A 15,356-nucleotide genomic window follows, 5' to 3' on the forward strand; every position below is an offset into this window, starting at 1 on the left:
ACCAGGGTTGATGAGGTTGGTACCTATTCCAACCTACAACCCACACGATAGAAGAAGAAGAATAAAATAAATGCCAACGCCATCTCTCTATAATGATGGAACTAAGTGGAAAACTCCTCATTGTTTCCTATACGCGCGACATTTATTAATGCTTACACCGCAAACGAGTACCAACATAATCATAATATCAATTGGTCACCAATTGGGATCAAATTGTCGTTGGAACGTCAGTGATTTAGTTCACGATTTAATCATAAACGATTCTCCAACGCCGCGTTCATTATGTCTCTCGACAGCTGCATACATAAGCGACACATATTTTGTAATTGTCAACTTATTATTTTTTTATTTAACAGCCTCCGTGTTAGTGGTTAGAGCGTTAGGCTCACGATCTGGAGGTCTGAAGGAGACATGCTCCACTGCGGATTGGTGTTTTAATGCCTAAAGGCCGGGACCAACGGCTTAACGTGCCCTCCGAAGCCCGGAATCATCTTATTTTTTTTAGACAATCAGGTGATTCAAGCCTGTAAAGTCCTTACCAAACAAAGGGACTTTTGTGATAAGTCCCCAGGATTTCTAGATCGTGAGCCAAACGGTCAAGCACTTTACCACAGAGGCAGTTGTCTGTGTGATTCTGCCATAATTGTAAAAAAATGCAAGGAATCCGGCCGCGTCATCACTTAATTTTAGGAAATGTATTCAGTAATGGGTGTTTTAGGTACCTCCTAACGGTCCACCTATTCTGCCTCCAATGTGACCGGGTTTTCAGAACAAAATTTGGCTTTGCCAGTCAAATTCGAGCGCACGAGAGAAGAGACTGAGGTCGCCGTTATCGGATACGACAAGGAGGACTATATATAGCGGTCCACCCTGGATAACAGCTCTGGAGCACTAGTTTTGACTAGACTACAGCGAAGCAAAAACGAAGGTTATTGCTTGATACGGCTGAGATATCCCACCAGCGGAGGTAGATCCCGCGCGGAGCCGCGGACGCCTGGTTTACCCCACATAAACTAAATCTCACGGTAAACGGTTGCAGAGGCGATGATGACAGCCATCGGTACGGTAATACAGGACGGAAGGGGCAAGTCACAGGGACTGTAACATACAACCTGACAGAGGACAGCAGTAACTGTCAGTACTTTTCAGAGGCGGACGACAGGAGTCCTAGTACGGCTTTGAAATAGACTACTCTGGGCGCCGTCCCACTTGTGTCAGACAGAGTACTGCGGGGCGGAAGGCAAGAGGGAAACCACTGCCCTAGCTTTTCCTAAAGAAAGTAGCATGGAGAGTTAGGAGAATGTTACACCGACAAGAGCGTGACTCTTAAATTAGTGATGATGAAGCTAAATCTAAGACTCACCAGCAAAAGGCACATCGCAGACGTACTCCTCGACGCAGTTGTCGGTGTTTCCGCTCCTGTCTGTGGCGCCGCTGGCGACAGACGCGGCTGATGCTGCTCTTAGGAGACACAGTTCGGTCTCCGTGTAGCTGTCTCGGAGGGCGGAGCGCCGCTTATATTCCTGTCGAAGAAGACTTGCTTGAGGAAGTGGAAAGTTGGGACTAACTGAATGTATGTAACCGTCCAGACAATAATAATAGGTAAAATGTATTTATTGGACTAATCAACTTAAGAACTATGGGTGCAGTTATGATAGTGAAAGAAACAACAGATACAAGCTGCTGGTACTTAGGTAAGTACCTAAAACCTATGCTATACTCGTAAGTACGAGCTATCTCCCATTGACATAATAATAATTATTCTGTGAATGATTATGTGAATATAATTATAAGAATGAGGTGAAATCGATTTACCGAAATTATTACAATATCATGACGGGACCACGTCTTCGATTTTTATCAACATAACACTTGGATTTTCAGTCTACAGTATCATATAGGTAATATATAAATTCAAGCCTTTTTCCCACCGGGGTAGGTACACTATGTACACTTCTCAAGTATTTTGTTTCATTCACCTTAATTGTTGAAGTAGCAAAATGTTTCTATTAAATAATCAGTAGAGTACCCAATGATAGATAAGAATTAAACTTTGATATTTTTAAGGCAAGATTACCTATTTATTATCATCTTTCACTGTAAGTTCAGTAAGTAAATATTTACGTGTTATATACATTAGGCACAAAGACAGATAACAAAACAAAATTAAGTTTGTGTGCAATGAATATTACTCTGGGCGCCATCCCACTCGCGTCAGACAGAGTACTGCAGGGCAGAAGGCAAGAGGAAAACCACTGCTTTATTTTTTCCCTAAAAGGTAGCATGGAGAATGCTACACCGACAAGTGCGTGGCTCTTAAATTGGTGATATGATGAATTAAAACTCAAGAAAAGTCTCGTCATTTTCGATTCCACCCGTGACGAGATTTCGGAACTCTTCCTACGATTCTGACATACCTATCTTGAAGTACCTTTCTCATAATCTTCATAAGTACTTATTAATTATAATGTTCTGATTTATAAACCGGCGAGCGTGCGTGAATTTTTTGATGAGAGTGGAAGAAGTGATAATTGTGTGCCAGGATTATAGTAAGTGGATCTCCGTGGTGTCTGCCTAACCCAACGGGAATTGGCGTGGTATTATGGCTCTTAGTAAGTAGGTACGTATAATTTATCGTATTAGATAGATAGAATCTTTGTTTAGGTTTAAGACGTTACATACACTTCTTAATATTAAAATTTGAACATACTTACATGAAATGTAAGACTTAAAACTAAAAAGGGTACTAGCTCGGCTAATGTCGTATCGACCCACATAAGGGATAATACGACGCCGATTTTCAGCCAGACCCATTATGTGTTAACATACATACCAATTTAGCTCCTTCAAGTCTCAGATGTATCCTGAGACGTACTTATGTTACTTAGGAAACTGTTAAGTGTGACCTGTGTGCTTTAAGCGTCGAAATAAAACGATACGTACCTATCGCCCTTTTCCTTGTGACTTGCGCTTAGCGTAGCGTACAGAGGTGTTTATAGTTTATTGCAAAGCTTATTGTCCTTTTTTCGCTATGTCCCAGGGAGAATATCCCAAAGCTAACTCTTGATATTCCATTAACTCTATGTTACCTACCTTTCACATCTAAGAATATGTATAAGTAAGATGAAAATTGGCACGCAAGTACGTATAGATCGCTTCCTGGGTCTCTATAGAAATCTATATAGTGGGGTAGGTTAGGTACGTGGGGTAGGCAGGTACGTGGGGTAGGCAGGTACGTGGGGTAGGCAGGTACGTGGGGTAGGCAGGTACGTGGGGTAGGCAGGTACGTGGGGTAGGCAGGTACGTGGGGTAGGCAGGTACGTGGGGTAGGCAGGTACGTGGGGTAGGCAGGTACGTGGGGTAGGCAGGTACGTGGGGTAGGCAGGTACGTGGGGTAGGCAGGTACGTGGGGTAGGCAGGTACGTGGGGTAGGCAGGTACGTGGGGTAGGCAGGTACGTGGGTTAGGCAGGTACGTGGGGTAGGCAGGTACGTGGGGTAGGCAGGTACGTGGGGTAGGCAGGTACGTGGGGTAGGCAGGTACGTGGGGTAGGCAGGTACGTGGGGTAGGCAGGTACGTGGGGTAGGCAGGTACGTGGGGTAGGCAGGTACGTGGGGTAGGCAGGTACGTGGGGTAGGCAGGTACGTGGGGTAGGCAGGTACGTGGGGTAGGCAGGTACGTGGGGTAGGCAGGTACGTGGGGTAGGCAGGTACGTGGGGTAGGCAGGTACGTGGGGTAGGCAGGTACGTGGGGTAGGTAGGTAGGTGGGTAGGTGGGGTAGGTAGGTGGAGTAGGTAGGTAGGTAAGTGGGTTAAAACGCTTATGCTAAGTAGTTCTAGTCTTAATCCAAAAAATGGCAGAGGCACTAGAAGAGTTAAACAAAGAAGTGCTATAGACAACTTCTAGTCATTTTTGGTAACATAGTCGTAATTATTTTTAAGGTTTTGAAATTAAAAATAATACTTACCGACTGCTTGGCATATCCAGGGGTTTATGTACTTACTCTCTAATTTACATACTTACCTATCTCAAATTCCTAATTGAACTTTTTTCTTTTCTTGTTTCATCTATTCTTCTTTCCACATAAATAATATAGTACATTAACTATTTACCTATCCATACTAGCCCCGATTTCTGCAGACACTTCCTAATTTTATTTTAAGTTATACCTGTCATTTTCTTATCCGGCGAAAAGGAAAGGGACGGATGATTGACAACTAAGTATCTACTTATTCATTTTAAAATGAATGAATAACCCGGGCGAATAAAATGGGCATCTCGCTGATATACAACCTGTTTGACGTGGGCTGTCAACTTCTGTCGGGTTATTGGCAAACATAAAAGTTTGTTTTTTTTTTAATTCTGCCTAAAATTGACGTGTGTTCCATAAAACCTGGCGCTGAACGAACGTTCACCCTAGATTTGTTCCAATTAACTTGTTAAAAACTCTTATTATTCTTTTATTGAAATATGTACGTTTGTTTAGGAAAACAAAATATGAAAACTTCACTAAATATGAGAACTTTGACAAACAATATATATGGTGTCTATCACATGCCTAAGTCCGGAATTTAAGTGTAAGGCAGTTCATATTTAACACGTTGACAGTCCAGTGATCCATATACGGGCCATGACGGACTAGCTGCATTCGTCTGTGGCCCATACATGGGTCACTAAAAACGACCAGATACGCACTCAGGGCGAATGGTCCACTTGGATCCCGGGTAACTTAGCAAAGGTTTGTATTACAGTATGTTTGAGGAATGCTATTGTCTACCTGTATAAAGGCTGAAGTGACTGAAGGTTTAGTAAAAATATTCAAATAATCAAAAATGGTCTGTTTATTCAGCTTTACTTTTCAGTAAACTAAAATGACATAAAATTAAAGTAATATGCGGGACTTATAAGGAAGTCAAAAACAAAACATTTTGTATGTGGATTGTAAACGTGTTAAAGTTTTACTTGTCTATAGTACAGATATATTTGCCTCAGGTATGAAAGTGAAAATTATCCTGTCTTATTACTACAAGCAAAGTCAAAGAAGCTCGTCTTACCAAATTGCTCCGTCACCGTGACCAGGCGTTTCTCGCACGACGCGTTTAGAAACACCTTAAACGTCTGTACTTACGTCAAATAATAAATAATTGAATAAAGAAAATAAAACAAACACAAAATAAGAAAAAGTAATTTATTGCAGTAACTTAATAAAATCGTAAATAATACACAAAAAGCTTAACATAAAAATGTTTACAATAAAATTAAATGAAGCTTCAAATGCCTAACTATACAGAATCTTAAATTCTTTTTATTCTTTTGGACAATTTTAGGAATTATCTTTTCAGTCTAATTTTGTATTTTCCACTAACTTTATGTGAAAAAAATCTAACCGTAGTAATACTATTATGTGGCCAATTATTTTATAAGTTACTTATTTTATTTGCATAACCAGTGATGTGCCGTTCCCGGGAATATTGCCAAAGTGGGAATGACGCTTCAATGGTAAGGACACTGGCTGCTTTTCTTTATTCAAATTGTTCTTCAGACTTTGGCCCCGATTCCTGCAGACACCGCCTAATTTTATTTTAAGTTATATCCGTCATTTTCATATCCGTCGAAAAGGAAAGGGACGGATGATTCACAGCTCTTAATTTTAGGAAGAATGAGTAAATGAATGAATAACCCGGGCGAATCAAAAGGTACGTCCCTGGTATGCAATCTGTTTGACGTGCTGTCTACTTAACTGTGTCGGGTTATTGACGGTTGTAAAATTTTTAGACGGTTGGTTTAGATTTGTGCTTAAAATTGACGTGTGTTCCATAAATTTTATGCTTGTCGATTACCCGTCCCTTTCCTTCTCGGCGGATAAGAAAATGACAGATATAACTTAAAATAAAATTAGATGGTATTTACAGGAATTAGCACCTTTATCTGCCTAAAGGTTTAGGTAATAAAGCTCTTTTTACTAGTGATGTGCCGGATCGTTAAAAATGTATATCCGCGGATACGGATCTGAATACGGATATTTAGTGTAAAGATCCGCGGATACGGATCTTTACTTTCTTAAACAAAAAGATTAAAGTTTTAGTTATTTCATTGTTATAAAAGTGATATTATATCTTGCTTTCATTATAAAGATCTATCTATCTAAATGTTTGCAATATGAAGGTGCCATATATTTGATTTTAAGAAATAAAAACAATCTGAATGGAATTTTATAGCCTTTTTATTTTATAATTCTACTTAATCACCTGAAAAAGATCCGTAAAAGATCCGCGTGAAAAGTAACGGACACGGATACGGATTTTTATTTTATCTCGGATATCCGCGGATACGGATACGGATATTCGGAACATCACTGCTTTTTACACAACTTTTGCGCCCTTTTACTGGCGGGAATGTTCCCATTTTGAGAACAGCACATCACAGCGCATAACAATAACTCTTATAATAAGTAGATATCAATAGTTCATCAAGATACTGTCATGAAGGTAGCACTATAAAACACAAACAAAATCATTTTGAAAACTATCCAGCACCTTATGTCTATTATTTTATGTTTTAAAAAGGTTTGAGAGACCTTTATCTTTCTGTGGCTTGTCATAGGATTGAGCATACCTGGTCTTCTTATACCACGTTTTTATGACATTATGTCGAGTATGGGATCCTACAATCACGTACCTATGATATCTATTCACACAGATGTAACAGAAATAATAAAAGAAAATATCCTGAAGACCTATAAATGCCTATCATTTTCAAGCCGGTTGATTGATCTGTGCCCAGCAATGGGACGTATATAGGCTGTTCATTTTAAGTAATTTTCAAACAAGAAAAAACAATACATCTATGTAAGTAGTTCAAAATGACCTTGTCTATTAACTATAACTTGTTTGTTAGTAGAACTAATACCTAACCTATGTAGTAGCACCTTATGAAATACTTTATTCAATTAAAATAAAACATTAACTATTTACAGACAACATAGATTATATAATTTGAAGAAAAAAATCATAACTTTTTCAGCACCATAGCACGTGTTTAAGACTAGGGTATTAGACTTTTAAGACACTGCATCACTACATAATATAAAACAAAGTCGCTTTTTCTGTCCCTATATCCCTAATTCCCTATGTACGCTTAAATCTTTAAAGCTACGCAACGGATTTTGATGCGGTTTTTACTGATAGATAGAGTGTTTCAAGAGGAAGGTTTTTATGTATAATAACATCCATTAAATAGTGAAGAAATACTGTTATTTTTGAAGTTTTCAATGTGATGTAAATAATTTCATTTTTTCCTCAGCATCGCACCCGCGCGAAGTTGGGGCTGGTCGCTAGTTGTTTTATAAAATCAATTCATTATTGATTGATAAAATAGGCTTTTTATTGGCTTACGATTTAACTACTGGTTAGGTCACCCTGCGATTTTTTTCTAATTCTTATTTCTTCTACAACCTCCATTATAAGCTGAAATATTTAGAAAAACAAAGATGTAGCTTCAAATTAAAAGAAAATAAAGCATGCTTGATAAATTAAAGGGAATTACACAAAACCATTGCAAAAGTGCCTGTTGTGATGTGACGTAATATTTGATGTTCTATTAATTTGCTTTACGTTTTTAATCAGGCGTCTATTATTATTATTCAAAAGTTATAAACAAATATATACCTAAATCTGTTAATAGAAGACTACTACGATACAATTATAAATAACCTCACATTTTTACTAATATAAGGTTAATATAAACAGAGATAGACAATTATAAAACTGTGTTAATACATAACACTACTTAAAATAGAAAATATACTCTTACTGTGACAATTATAGAATAAATGCTTTTCTCAAGTTCAGGATGGTTATTATATTAAAAAGTAATAAACTGTGTACATGCATAAATAAAATTAGAAGTAACTACTTAAGTGTGTTAAACAAATGAATGTTCTAGAAGGAACACATTTGCTTTACAAACATGAAAATGTTACTTTACTGTAATGTGTGAATTTCGCATGCGATGCGTGACTCAAGTGAATCCTATGGCACTGGAAATAGGTGCTAACTACCAAATCATGCTCAATCAGGCTTACTAACCTGACTTAGCGGCCTTATCCTCTCGTGTATGCTGTTTTCCGCTTGTTTGGCTGAAGGGGGCGGGTGGTCCGGCGTAGGAGGCTGGTCGTAATGTGTCGGGGACAACGGAACCTGCCCCTCATACCTCTCGCAATCACTGGGACTCATTGATTGATCGTCTAACAGACTCTCAAGTGATGACCTCTCTTGGTTAGAATACTTCCGGACGCGGTTCTCCATTCTATTTTCGAATGTTTCGTATTGTAAGTTGTTCCTTCGTAACTTTCGTCTAGGATTCTGTTCTTTGATGACGACGTTCTCGTACATAGCAGTGATTGCGACGGGCTGTGTCCTGTTTTTGAGACTGGGCCGAGGGTTGGGTATAGGTGCTAGTCGGGGCGAGTTGTGGTTCTCTTCGTACTCTGAGTAGGACAGCTTCCCGTCCACGTACTGGTCGACGGAACGACCGTGTTTGAGGTAGTGTTTAGCACCCTGCAACAAGAGAACGTATTGACATCATCATCAACCTAGCATAATGCCGTTTCTCACAGGGTCCGCTTACCTAACCTGAGAAGCGACTGCCTGTCTGACCTTCCAACCCGCGAGGTCCCAGGTTCAAATTTCGGTGGGGAAATATCACAGAAATCATTTTGTGATCCCTAGTTGTTAGTGGTTAGGACATTACAGGCTTATCGCCTGATTTTCCGAAAGTAGGATGATCCGTACTTCGGACGGCACGGTAAGCTTAAGAAAGTTTAACTTACTGATGTTAGTAAGTAAGTAGGCGTCACATGCGCCATGTCAGGGGTCTTTTACGGCTCAATAATAACTCTGACACCAGGGTTGATAAGGTTGGTAATCCACCTCACAACCTACACGCTGGAAGATCAACATCATACGAATTTCAAATTCATAACCTTACCGGAATATCATCCAAATCGTCCTGACTCCTTGCGTGGGCCCTCAGTTCATAACTGTAGCCGGACGAGGGGGAATTGGCGTGAGTGGGGGACACCGACAGGTTCCTCCGGGGGGGCTTCTTTGGAGGTGTGGGCTGTGAACAAGAGTGGAATCGTTAGTTGAGGTTCACTTAGTTTAAAGGTACGGTGACATCCAAAATACATAGCATAGCTTCGCGCCTGTATCTCCTAAGGGGAAGACAGAGGTGTATAGTCCATCTACTCCTCGCCAGCTATATTTAAACCCCATGTAATAGGGGCCGAGCCTATTGCCATTATCCGGCACAAATGCTGGAAACCACGTGATATAAATCATCTATGATCCAAACATGAATTCAAAGTCATAAACCGATTTCAGTGCTTTAGTACCCGAGCTGGGTTTCGAACCCGTGACACTACGATTTGAATCCTGGCGCTTTCATTTTGAATTTTTTTTATTTCTTTATTTTTTTATTTTTTTAGCTGTTGATCCCCGCTATTATTCAATCAATCAATAATACTTTATTGCACAACAACATAAATAAAAATATAAACATACGAATAAAACATAAGCACAATAGGCGGCCTTATTGCTAAACAGCAATTTCCTTTTTTTTGTATTAATTATTCCTCCTTCACCAACCCGCAGTGGAGCAGCGTGGTGCAGTTTGCTCCATACCATCTCCGGTTGATCGAGGGGAGGCCTGTGCCCAGTGGGACGTATATAGGCTGTTTATATAATATATCTAATGCAGATGTAGAATGAAGACAATCTAAGCCACAACAAAACATTAAACTATTTTACCACGACAATTGAACAATTTAGTCCCGTTAAAGAAAAGTCCGCCTAGATTCTAAATGGGTTTCTATGTTTAGCTCATCTCGATGTCATCGCAACCGGGATAAGTGTCCGCAATTGAGTAATAGGGAATTAGAATGGCGACGAAGATAACATTAAATGTGGTGCAAGTTACGAACGACGCCGCAACAGTGACCTATTGTAGATTTGCCGCAGATGGCATTAGGCCAGAGATTTGGCGAGTGCTGAGGGCCCGGTTATTAAAAACGAGGAGGCGAAACATTTTATGCGAATTTGGAAATTGAGCTGGCTTGACAAAATCTAATCCACTTCAGGATTCATACAAAAATAAAAGTTTAAAAAACTGAAACTACGGAAAAATCACGCTCTAAAAAGTATGAAATAAGAAAATGAACTGAATAGTGTGATGTTTAGGAGATAGCCGCGACCGTATGCCGTGGTAAGCAAATTTTTAGGACAAACCAAATTTGGTTTTTGTTGCACCGTCAACTGTTAAAACTGTATTGTACTTATTTTTAATAATAATAAAAAAAATAGTCAGTCGGGTAAAAATAAGCGGTAAACGTCGAGTTGCGAAAAATGGTCCGCTTATATCAAATCCCGTCGTTTGCACCAAACCCTTCGTCCCAAGCCGGGTAATCCAATATTGAGCCGCGGATGAGGGGCAAATTGGCTACAGCCGGTCAATGAATGGTCAATTTTCTGCACAACAGCCTTTCGAGACACGATACTGAGACGAACAAGCCAATAACGACTGGATCGGAATCTGAAGGACTGTTTGATAATGGTTTGGATACAGTTCAGGACGAGGTCGATAATTAGATGATTGTAATCGTCAATTGAAAATTACATTTAATGGACACGCACTGTCCTTTGAAATGTAATTTTGAACTTGTTCACTGAATTCCAGGAAAAACCGTATAAGAAAAATAATAAAATAAAGAGAGTGACAAAAAGACTGAGCGAGTAGCATAAGGAGTGTAAATTGTTATAGATGTAATACGTATTACCTATTTATATAATTCCATCTTCTATTTCTATTTTTTTTGTTATATTTATTATTTATATTCTGTAGAAAGTAATTTTCTTTTGATGAAAAATTTTTCGTTTTATGAAATGTGTAATTAGGAAGTAGAAAAAAGGTACTATAAGTTCTTTCCCTCATAATATATTAAGGAGTTGTTGTTGTTTAAACAGATAAGGAGATCGGGCCTTAAACCATCACGCGGGCCCAGTGCCGATTGATGGTTATTAACGACTGCTAATGCAGCCGGGACCAACGGCTTAACGCCTTCCGAAGCACGGACGAGCTCGAGATGAAAACTAAAGAAAGAAAGAAGAAAGCAATATTGCCATTTGACATTTGTTTGCTTTGCGCACTTACTTTTATATGCGCAAATGTCAAATTGCAATATTGCTTTTTTAGATGAATTGCTTCGATGTGGCCATTTTAACCCCCCTGTAGTCTATTTGTTTATATACGAGGTCAATGATTTAGCAGTTTAGATTTATTGTCTATATTTCTTGCAATATAGGAAGCGTCTGAGTTGCTAGTCAATAAAACGTAAATATTTACCTCTTTCCTCTACTCCTTTGTGTCCTATTTTCGTTGCGTGCGTAAATAAATACTTACACGGAACTTTAAGAAGCGAACTAATTTATTTTTGGAAACAATGAAATGAGTGCATGAATAGTTCTTGTTATTTAGATACGGCAATTTGCGCGGGAGCTGGCAGCTTTTGGTATGATAGTATCGAACGCCTCACTTTAAACGAACGTCCAGGTTTTATGGGGTTTTTATTGTACCAATATACTTATTCTGTATTTTTATGAAAAATAAACATTTTACTTACTTACGACAGGTAAGATTAATTTACCTAGTTAGTTCACAAAATACTCTTAAGCAGCAATTTTTTCTATATTTTATACTGAAATAAACCTATCTTACCTCATCATTACGAATTAGACCACTAAGTGGTATTATTTCTACGATATGCCCAGATAACCAGGGTGTCTAAAAATTAAAAAAAAAAAGAACGTCACATTGAAGCATCACCATCACTAATTTAAGAGCCACGCTCTTGTCTGTGTAGCATTCTCCATGCTACTTTTTTAGGGAAAAATAGCGCAGTGGTTTCCCTCGAAGCAAATGGAATACCATAGTCACTGCTTACCCCGGTGGGAAATAGACGTGAGTTTATTAATGTATGTTAACTCAGTCCTGCCCATGATTTAACAATTATCCATAGACCGTTTAACGAAGCGTGTTACTGAGAAAACAAGCTCATTTCAGACAACAAAGTACATCAAAGGACTAGATATAAATTAGATGCGCAGGCGCAACCGTCACGCTGCTAACTGACAGACGCATTAATATGGCGCCAACGGGATCGCCGTGATTGGCGCGTTCGAATTTGGAATGGCGGATGTTCATCATCCATGACCAATGAGGTTCATTGATTTAAAAAATGTTTATTGCAGTGTTAAAGGTCCGTTCATGAAACGGAAACTATATAAATAAATTATTGATATAATTATCATTTTATTTAAATAATAACTATGCGACTGAAATCACAATTTCTTTGCTTAAGGACCTATTATCATCATTACCCAATGATTAGGGCAGATATAAAAGCCTTAAAACCTTTTAAATGTCCTCAAAAGAAAATGAGGTTATCCCAAATTATCCCAAATTTCGTCAAGCCTTGTTTAAGAGAAAATTTAATTATTTTGTAAGTAGGTGGCTATTTAATACCCAATATCATAAGAGGGCGAGATAAATCAAACTCCAAATTGGTACTGGAGCTGGGCGGGGAGTGTCCCTTTGATGACCAACCTCAGCAACACCACAGGGTTGTAATTGAGCCGAAAAGCCTCCATGGCTCATGTAACGACTACGTACTTACATCAGTAAGTAGTAACCGGAACCAACGGCTTAAGGGCCTATTAGAAAATCGGGCGATTAGTGTTTTATTATTGTTTAACCCTGGCTATTACTACAGGCTATTTAAGAAAAATAACTACAAAAACAGGAAATAGAGGTGACAATCTTCTTGAAAATATTTTCAAGACACCCACATGTTTACCTGTCATGTCTACGTCTTCCCGGTAGACAAGGTAAACGAACTAAAGCAGTATTTTTGAAACGTTCGTTTAATTATTATATATCTTATTTTTTACGTTAGTGACATCGTAAAGTATTTTTTTTTAATTATTGTCAATTCTACACTTGATAATAACTCAGAATAATGAGGTGTATCATCATCCCTCTCAGTACTCAGTACGTACTGGTAACTATACAAGTACATATGGTGAGTTGATTTAAAGTGACTTGTGTGATTTGCCTGTTGGAAAATTCATGAAAATGTTTGTTTTTTTTTAATATTTTCAGTTCCATACTTTTACGACGGAAATGTCTACTTGATATCAACTCAGAATCGTAGTCTAAATCATTTCTCAAAGTTTTTGTTACGATGTAATTAACACTGTATAGGTGCGGTACAATGGAATATGGTGCGACGTGCATTATTATAACTGAATAGGTATCCAGGGCTGTTAAAAAGGCCCCATCAAAGTAATTCGCCTGAGAAAGCAATATTGGTATTTGACATTTGTTTGCATTTCGCATTTAGACGAATTGTGTCGATGTGGCCTTAATAACCCCCCAGAACTCATAGCCACATTTCTTCTAACTAAACAAAGTCAGCGTTGAGAAATTCGACAAGAAAATGGGTTAAGTTTCAATATTAATAAACAGTTTCCTTAGTCCCAGTAACCTACATAATAACCATGAAATCAGTGCCGTTAGGCCGAGGCCACACTACAGCGGGGAGCGGGGAGATATTGTCGCTGATGTCGCGAACTGACGTAACTGCAATTTTTGGCGAAACTGATTTGTAACTTTTACAATGAGGGACTTTCCAATCGACGTTTCCTAAGTAGCTCGGTGGCGCAGCGGTAAACGCGCTCGGTCTGCGATTGTTGAAGTTAAGGAACTTTCGCAAAGGCCGGTCATAGGATAAGTAACCACAAAAAAAAAGTTTTCATCTCGAGCTCCTCCGTGCTTCGGAAGGCACGTTAAGCCGTTGGTCCCGGCTACATTAGCAGTCGTTAATAACCACCAATCCGCACTGGGCCCGCGTGGTGGTTTAAGGCCCGATCTCCCTATCAATCCATAGGGAAGGCCCGTGCCCCTGCAGTGGGGACGTTAATGGGCTGGTGACGAATGGCAGAAGCATATATAAAACGAATTGTTGTTTGATATTTGTATAGAATGATCACATTATGTATAGAATGATGTTGCTACCTATATTGCTTCTCTTTATATTGACCAAAATAATAATGGGTGGAAGTTGTAATAGTACCTTGGTGTAATAAAAAGGGTTATCATTTATACACAACAACAAAGATTAAAGATGCATATGTCTGTCATCAATTAAATTAGAAGTTTAAACGAAGAAAAACTTAACAATGCCATCTATCGTGTTTTTGGGAACGCCGATTGGAAAGTCGCTCATTGTACACATATCACTTTAGAAAAAAAAATACAGATACGTCAGTTAGCAAAGTCAGTCAACGAAGTAGAGAAGAGATGGAGCATTTCACGCGCCATCCTTGAAATCCCGACATGAAATAAGGGAGCGAGCATTTATCTAAATATATAAAAGGAGAAACTGACTGACTGACATATCAACGCACAGCCTAAACGGCTAAACGTAGGCATTTGAAATTTGGAAGGGACGTAGCTTAGGTACTGTAGAGGTGCACTAAGAAAGAAATTACCGGAATTCCCACAGTTATGGCTGTATTTTGAAAAATGGGAGTTAGCGGGGAAAAAAATATATGAAAAAATCTAAACTGCATAAGTTAGATGCTTGAAATTTGATATGCACTCCCACACACACAAATATCTCTCTTTTATAACATGCCACGCGAACGAAGTCGCGGGCAAAAGCTAGTTTATTTATATATTTGGGATAACAACAGCACCTTAAGCTTAAAAAGTTACATTAATGTTGTACAGTCATGAGCAATATAATGTACCCACTTTAGGACTCTGTCGCACTAATATATTTGTCATTTAGTGAGACTTACAGTTCAATTTGTCAAAAAAGTTAATGTGACATGGTACCAAAGTGTATACATACACTTCTCATCAAAAAAATCGAAACACTTCCGTTTTCATTGTTTCTGTCGGAATTTAACACAAAAAAGAATTCATACGATGAAAAAAAATACATAAATGTATAGCTGGCAGTTTGGCCATTACAGTAATAAGCGAAAATTCTAAATTCAAAATTAGAATTTCATTTGTTTATCTTATAAACGAAATGAATCACTGTTTTGAGACAAATGTGTGTTTAGGGTTGGAGTACATTTAGCGTTTAAAAACTAAAAATTGGCGCCTATCCTTAAACTTTTTGTTTTTTATTTCAATACTGTGACTTTGGGACGTCTGAAAAAAGGTTTTTTTTCTAAAACGTATGGATACTTCGCCCACAGAAGCCGCCCAAGTTGTGGCATTGCTGGATTC

At 38.6% G+C, this 15,356-nt stretch overlaps 1 protein-coding gene across 4 annotated transcripts in view; it reads right to left on the bottom strand.

The window, feature by feature from the left end:
* Window positions 1-15,356, bottom strand: part of LOC126375445 (ankyrin repeat and SAM domain-containing protein 1A-like) — a 147,837-nt gene that overhangs the window by 71,691 nt on the left and 60,790 nt on the right. For all 4 annotated transcript variants that reach the window (XM_050022364.1, XM_050022365.1, XM_050022363.1 and 1 more), the window contains exons 9-11: window positions 8,988-9,119; window positions 8,087-8,557; window positions 1,364-1,523 (exon numbers count right to left, since the gene is read on the bottom strand). In XM_050022364.1, the coding sequence (XP_049878321.1) occupies window positions 1,364-1,523; window positions 8,087-8,557; window positions 8,988-9,119 (763 nt within the window). The remainder of the gene's footprint in view (window positions 1-1,363; window positions 1,524-8,086; window positions 8,558-8,987; window positions 9,120-15,356) is intronic.

Source organism: Pectinophora gossypiella, chromosome 19 (genome assembly GCF_024362695.1).
Source record: "Pectinophora gossypiella chromosome 19, ilPecGoss1.1, whole genome shotgun sequence".
NCBI classification, from domain to species: domain Eukaryota; kingdom Metazoa; phylum Arthropoda; class Insecta; order Lepidoptera; family Gelechiidae; genus Pectinophora; species Pectinophora gossypiella.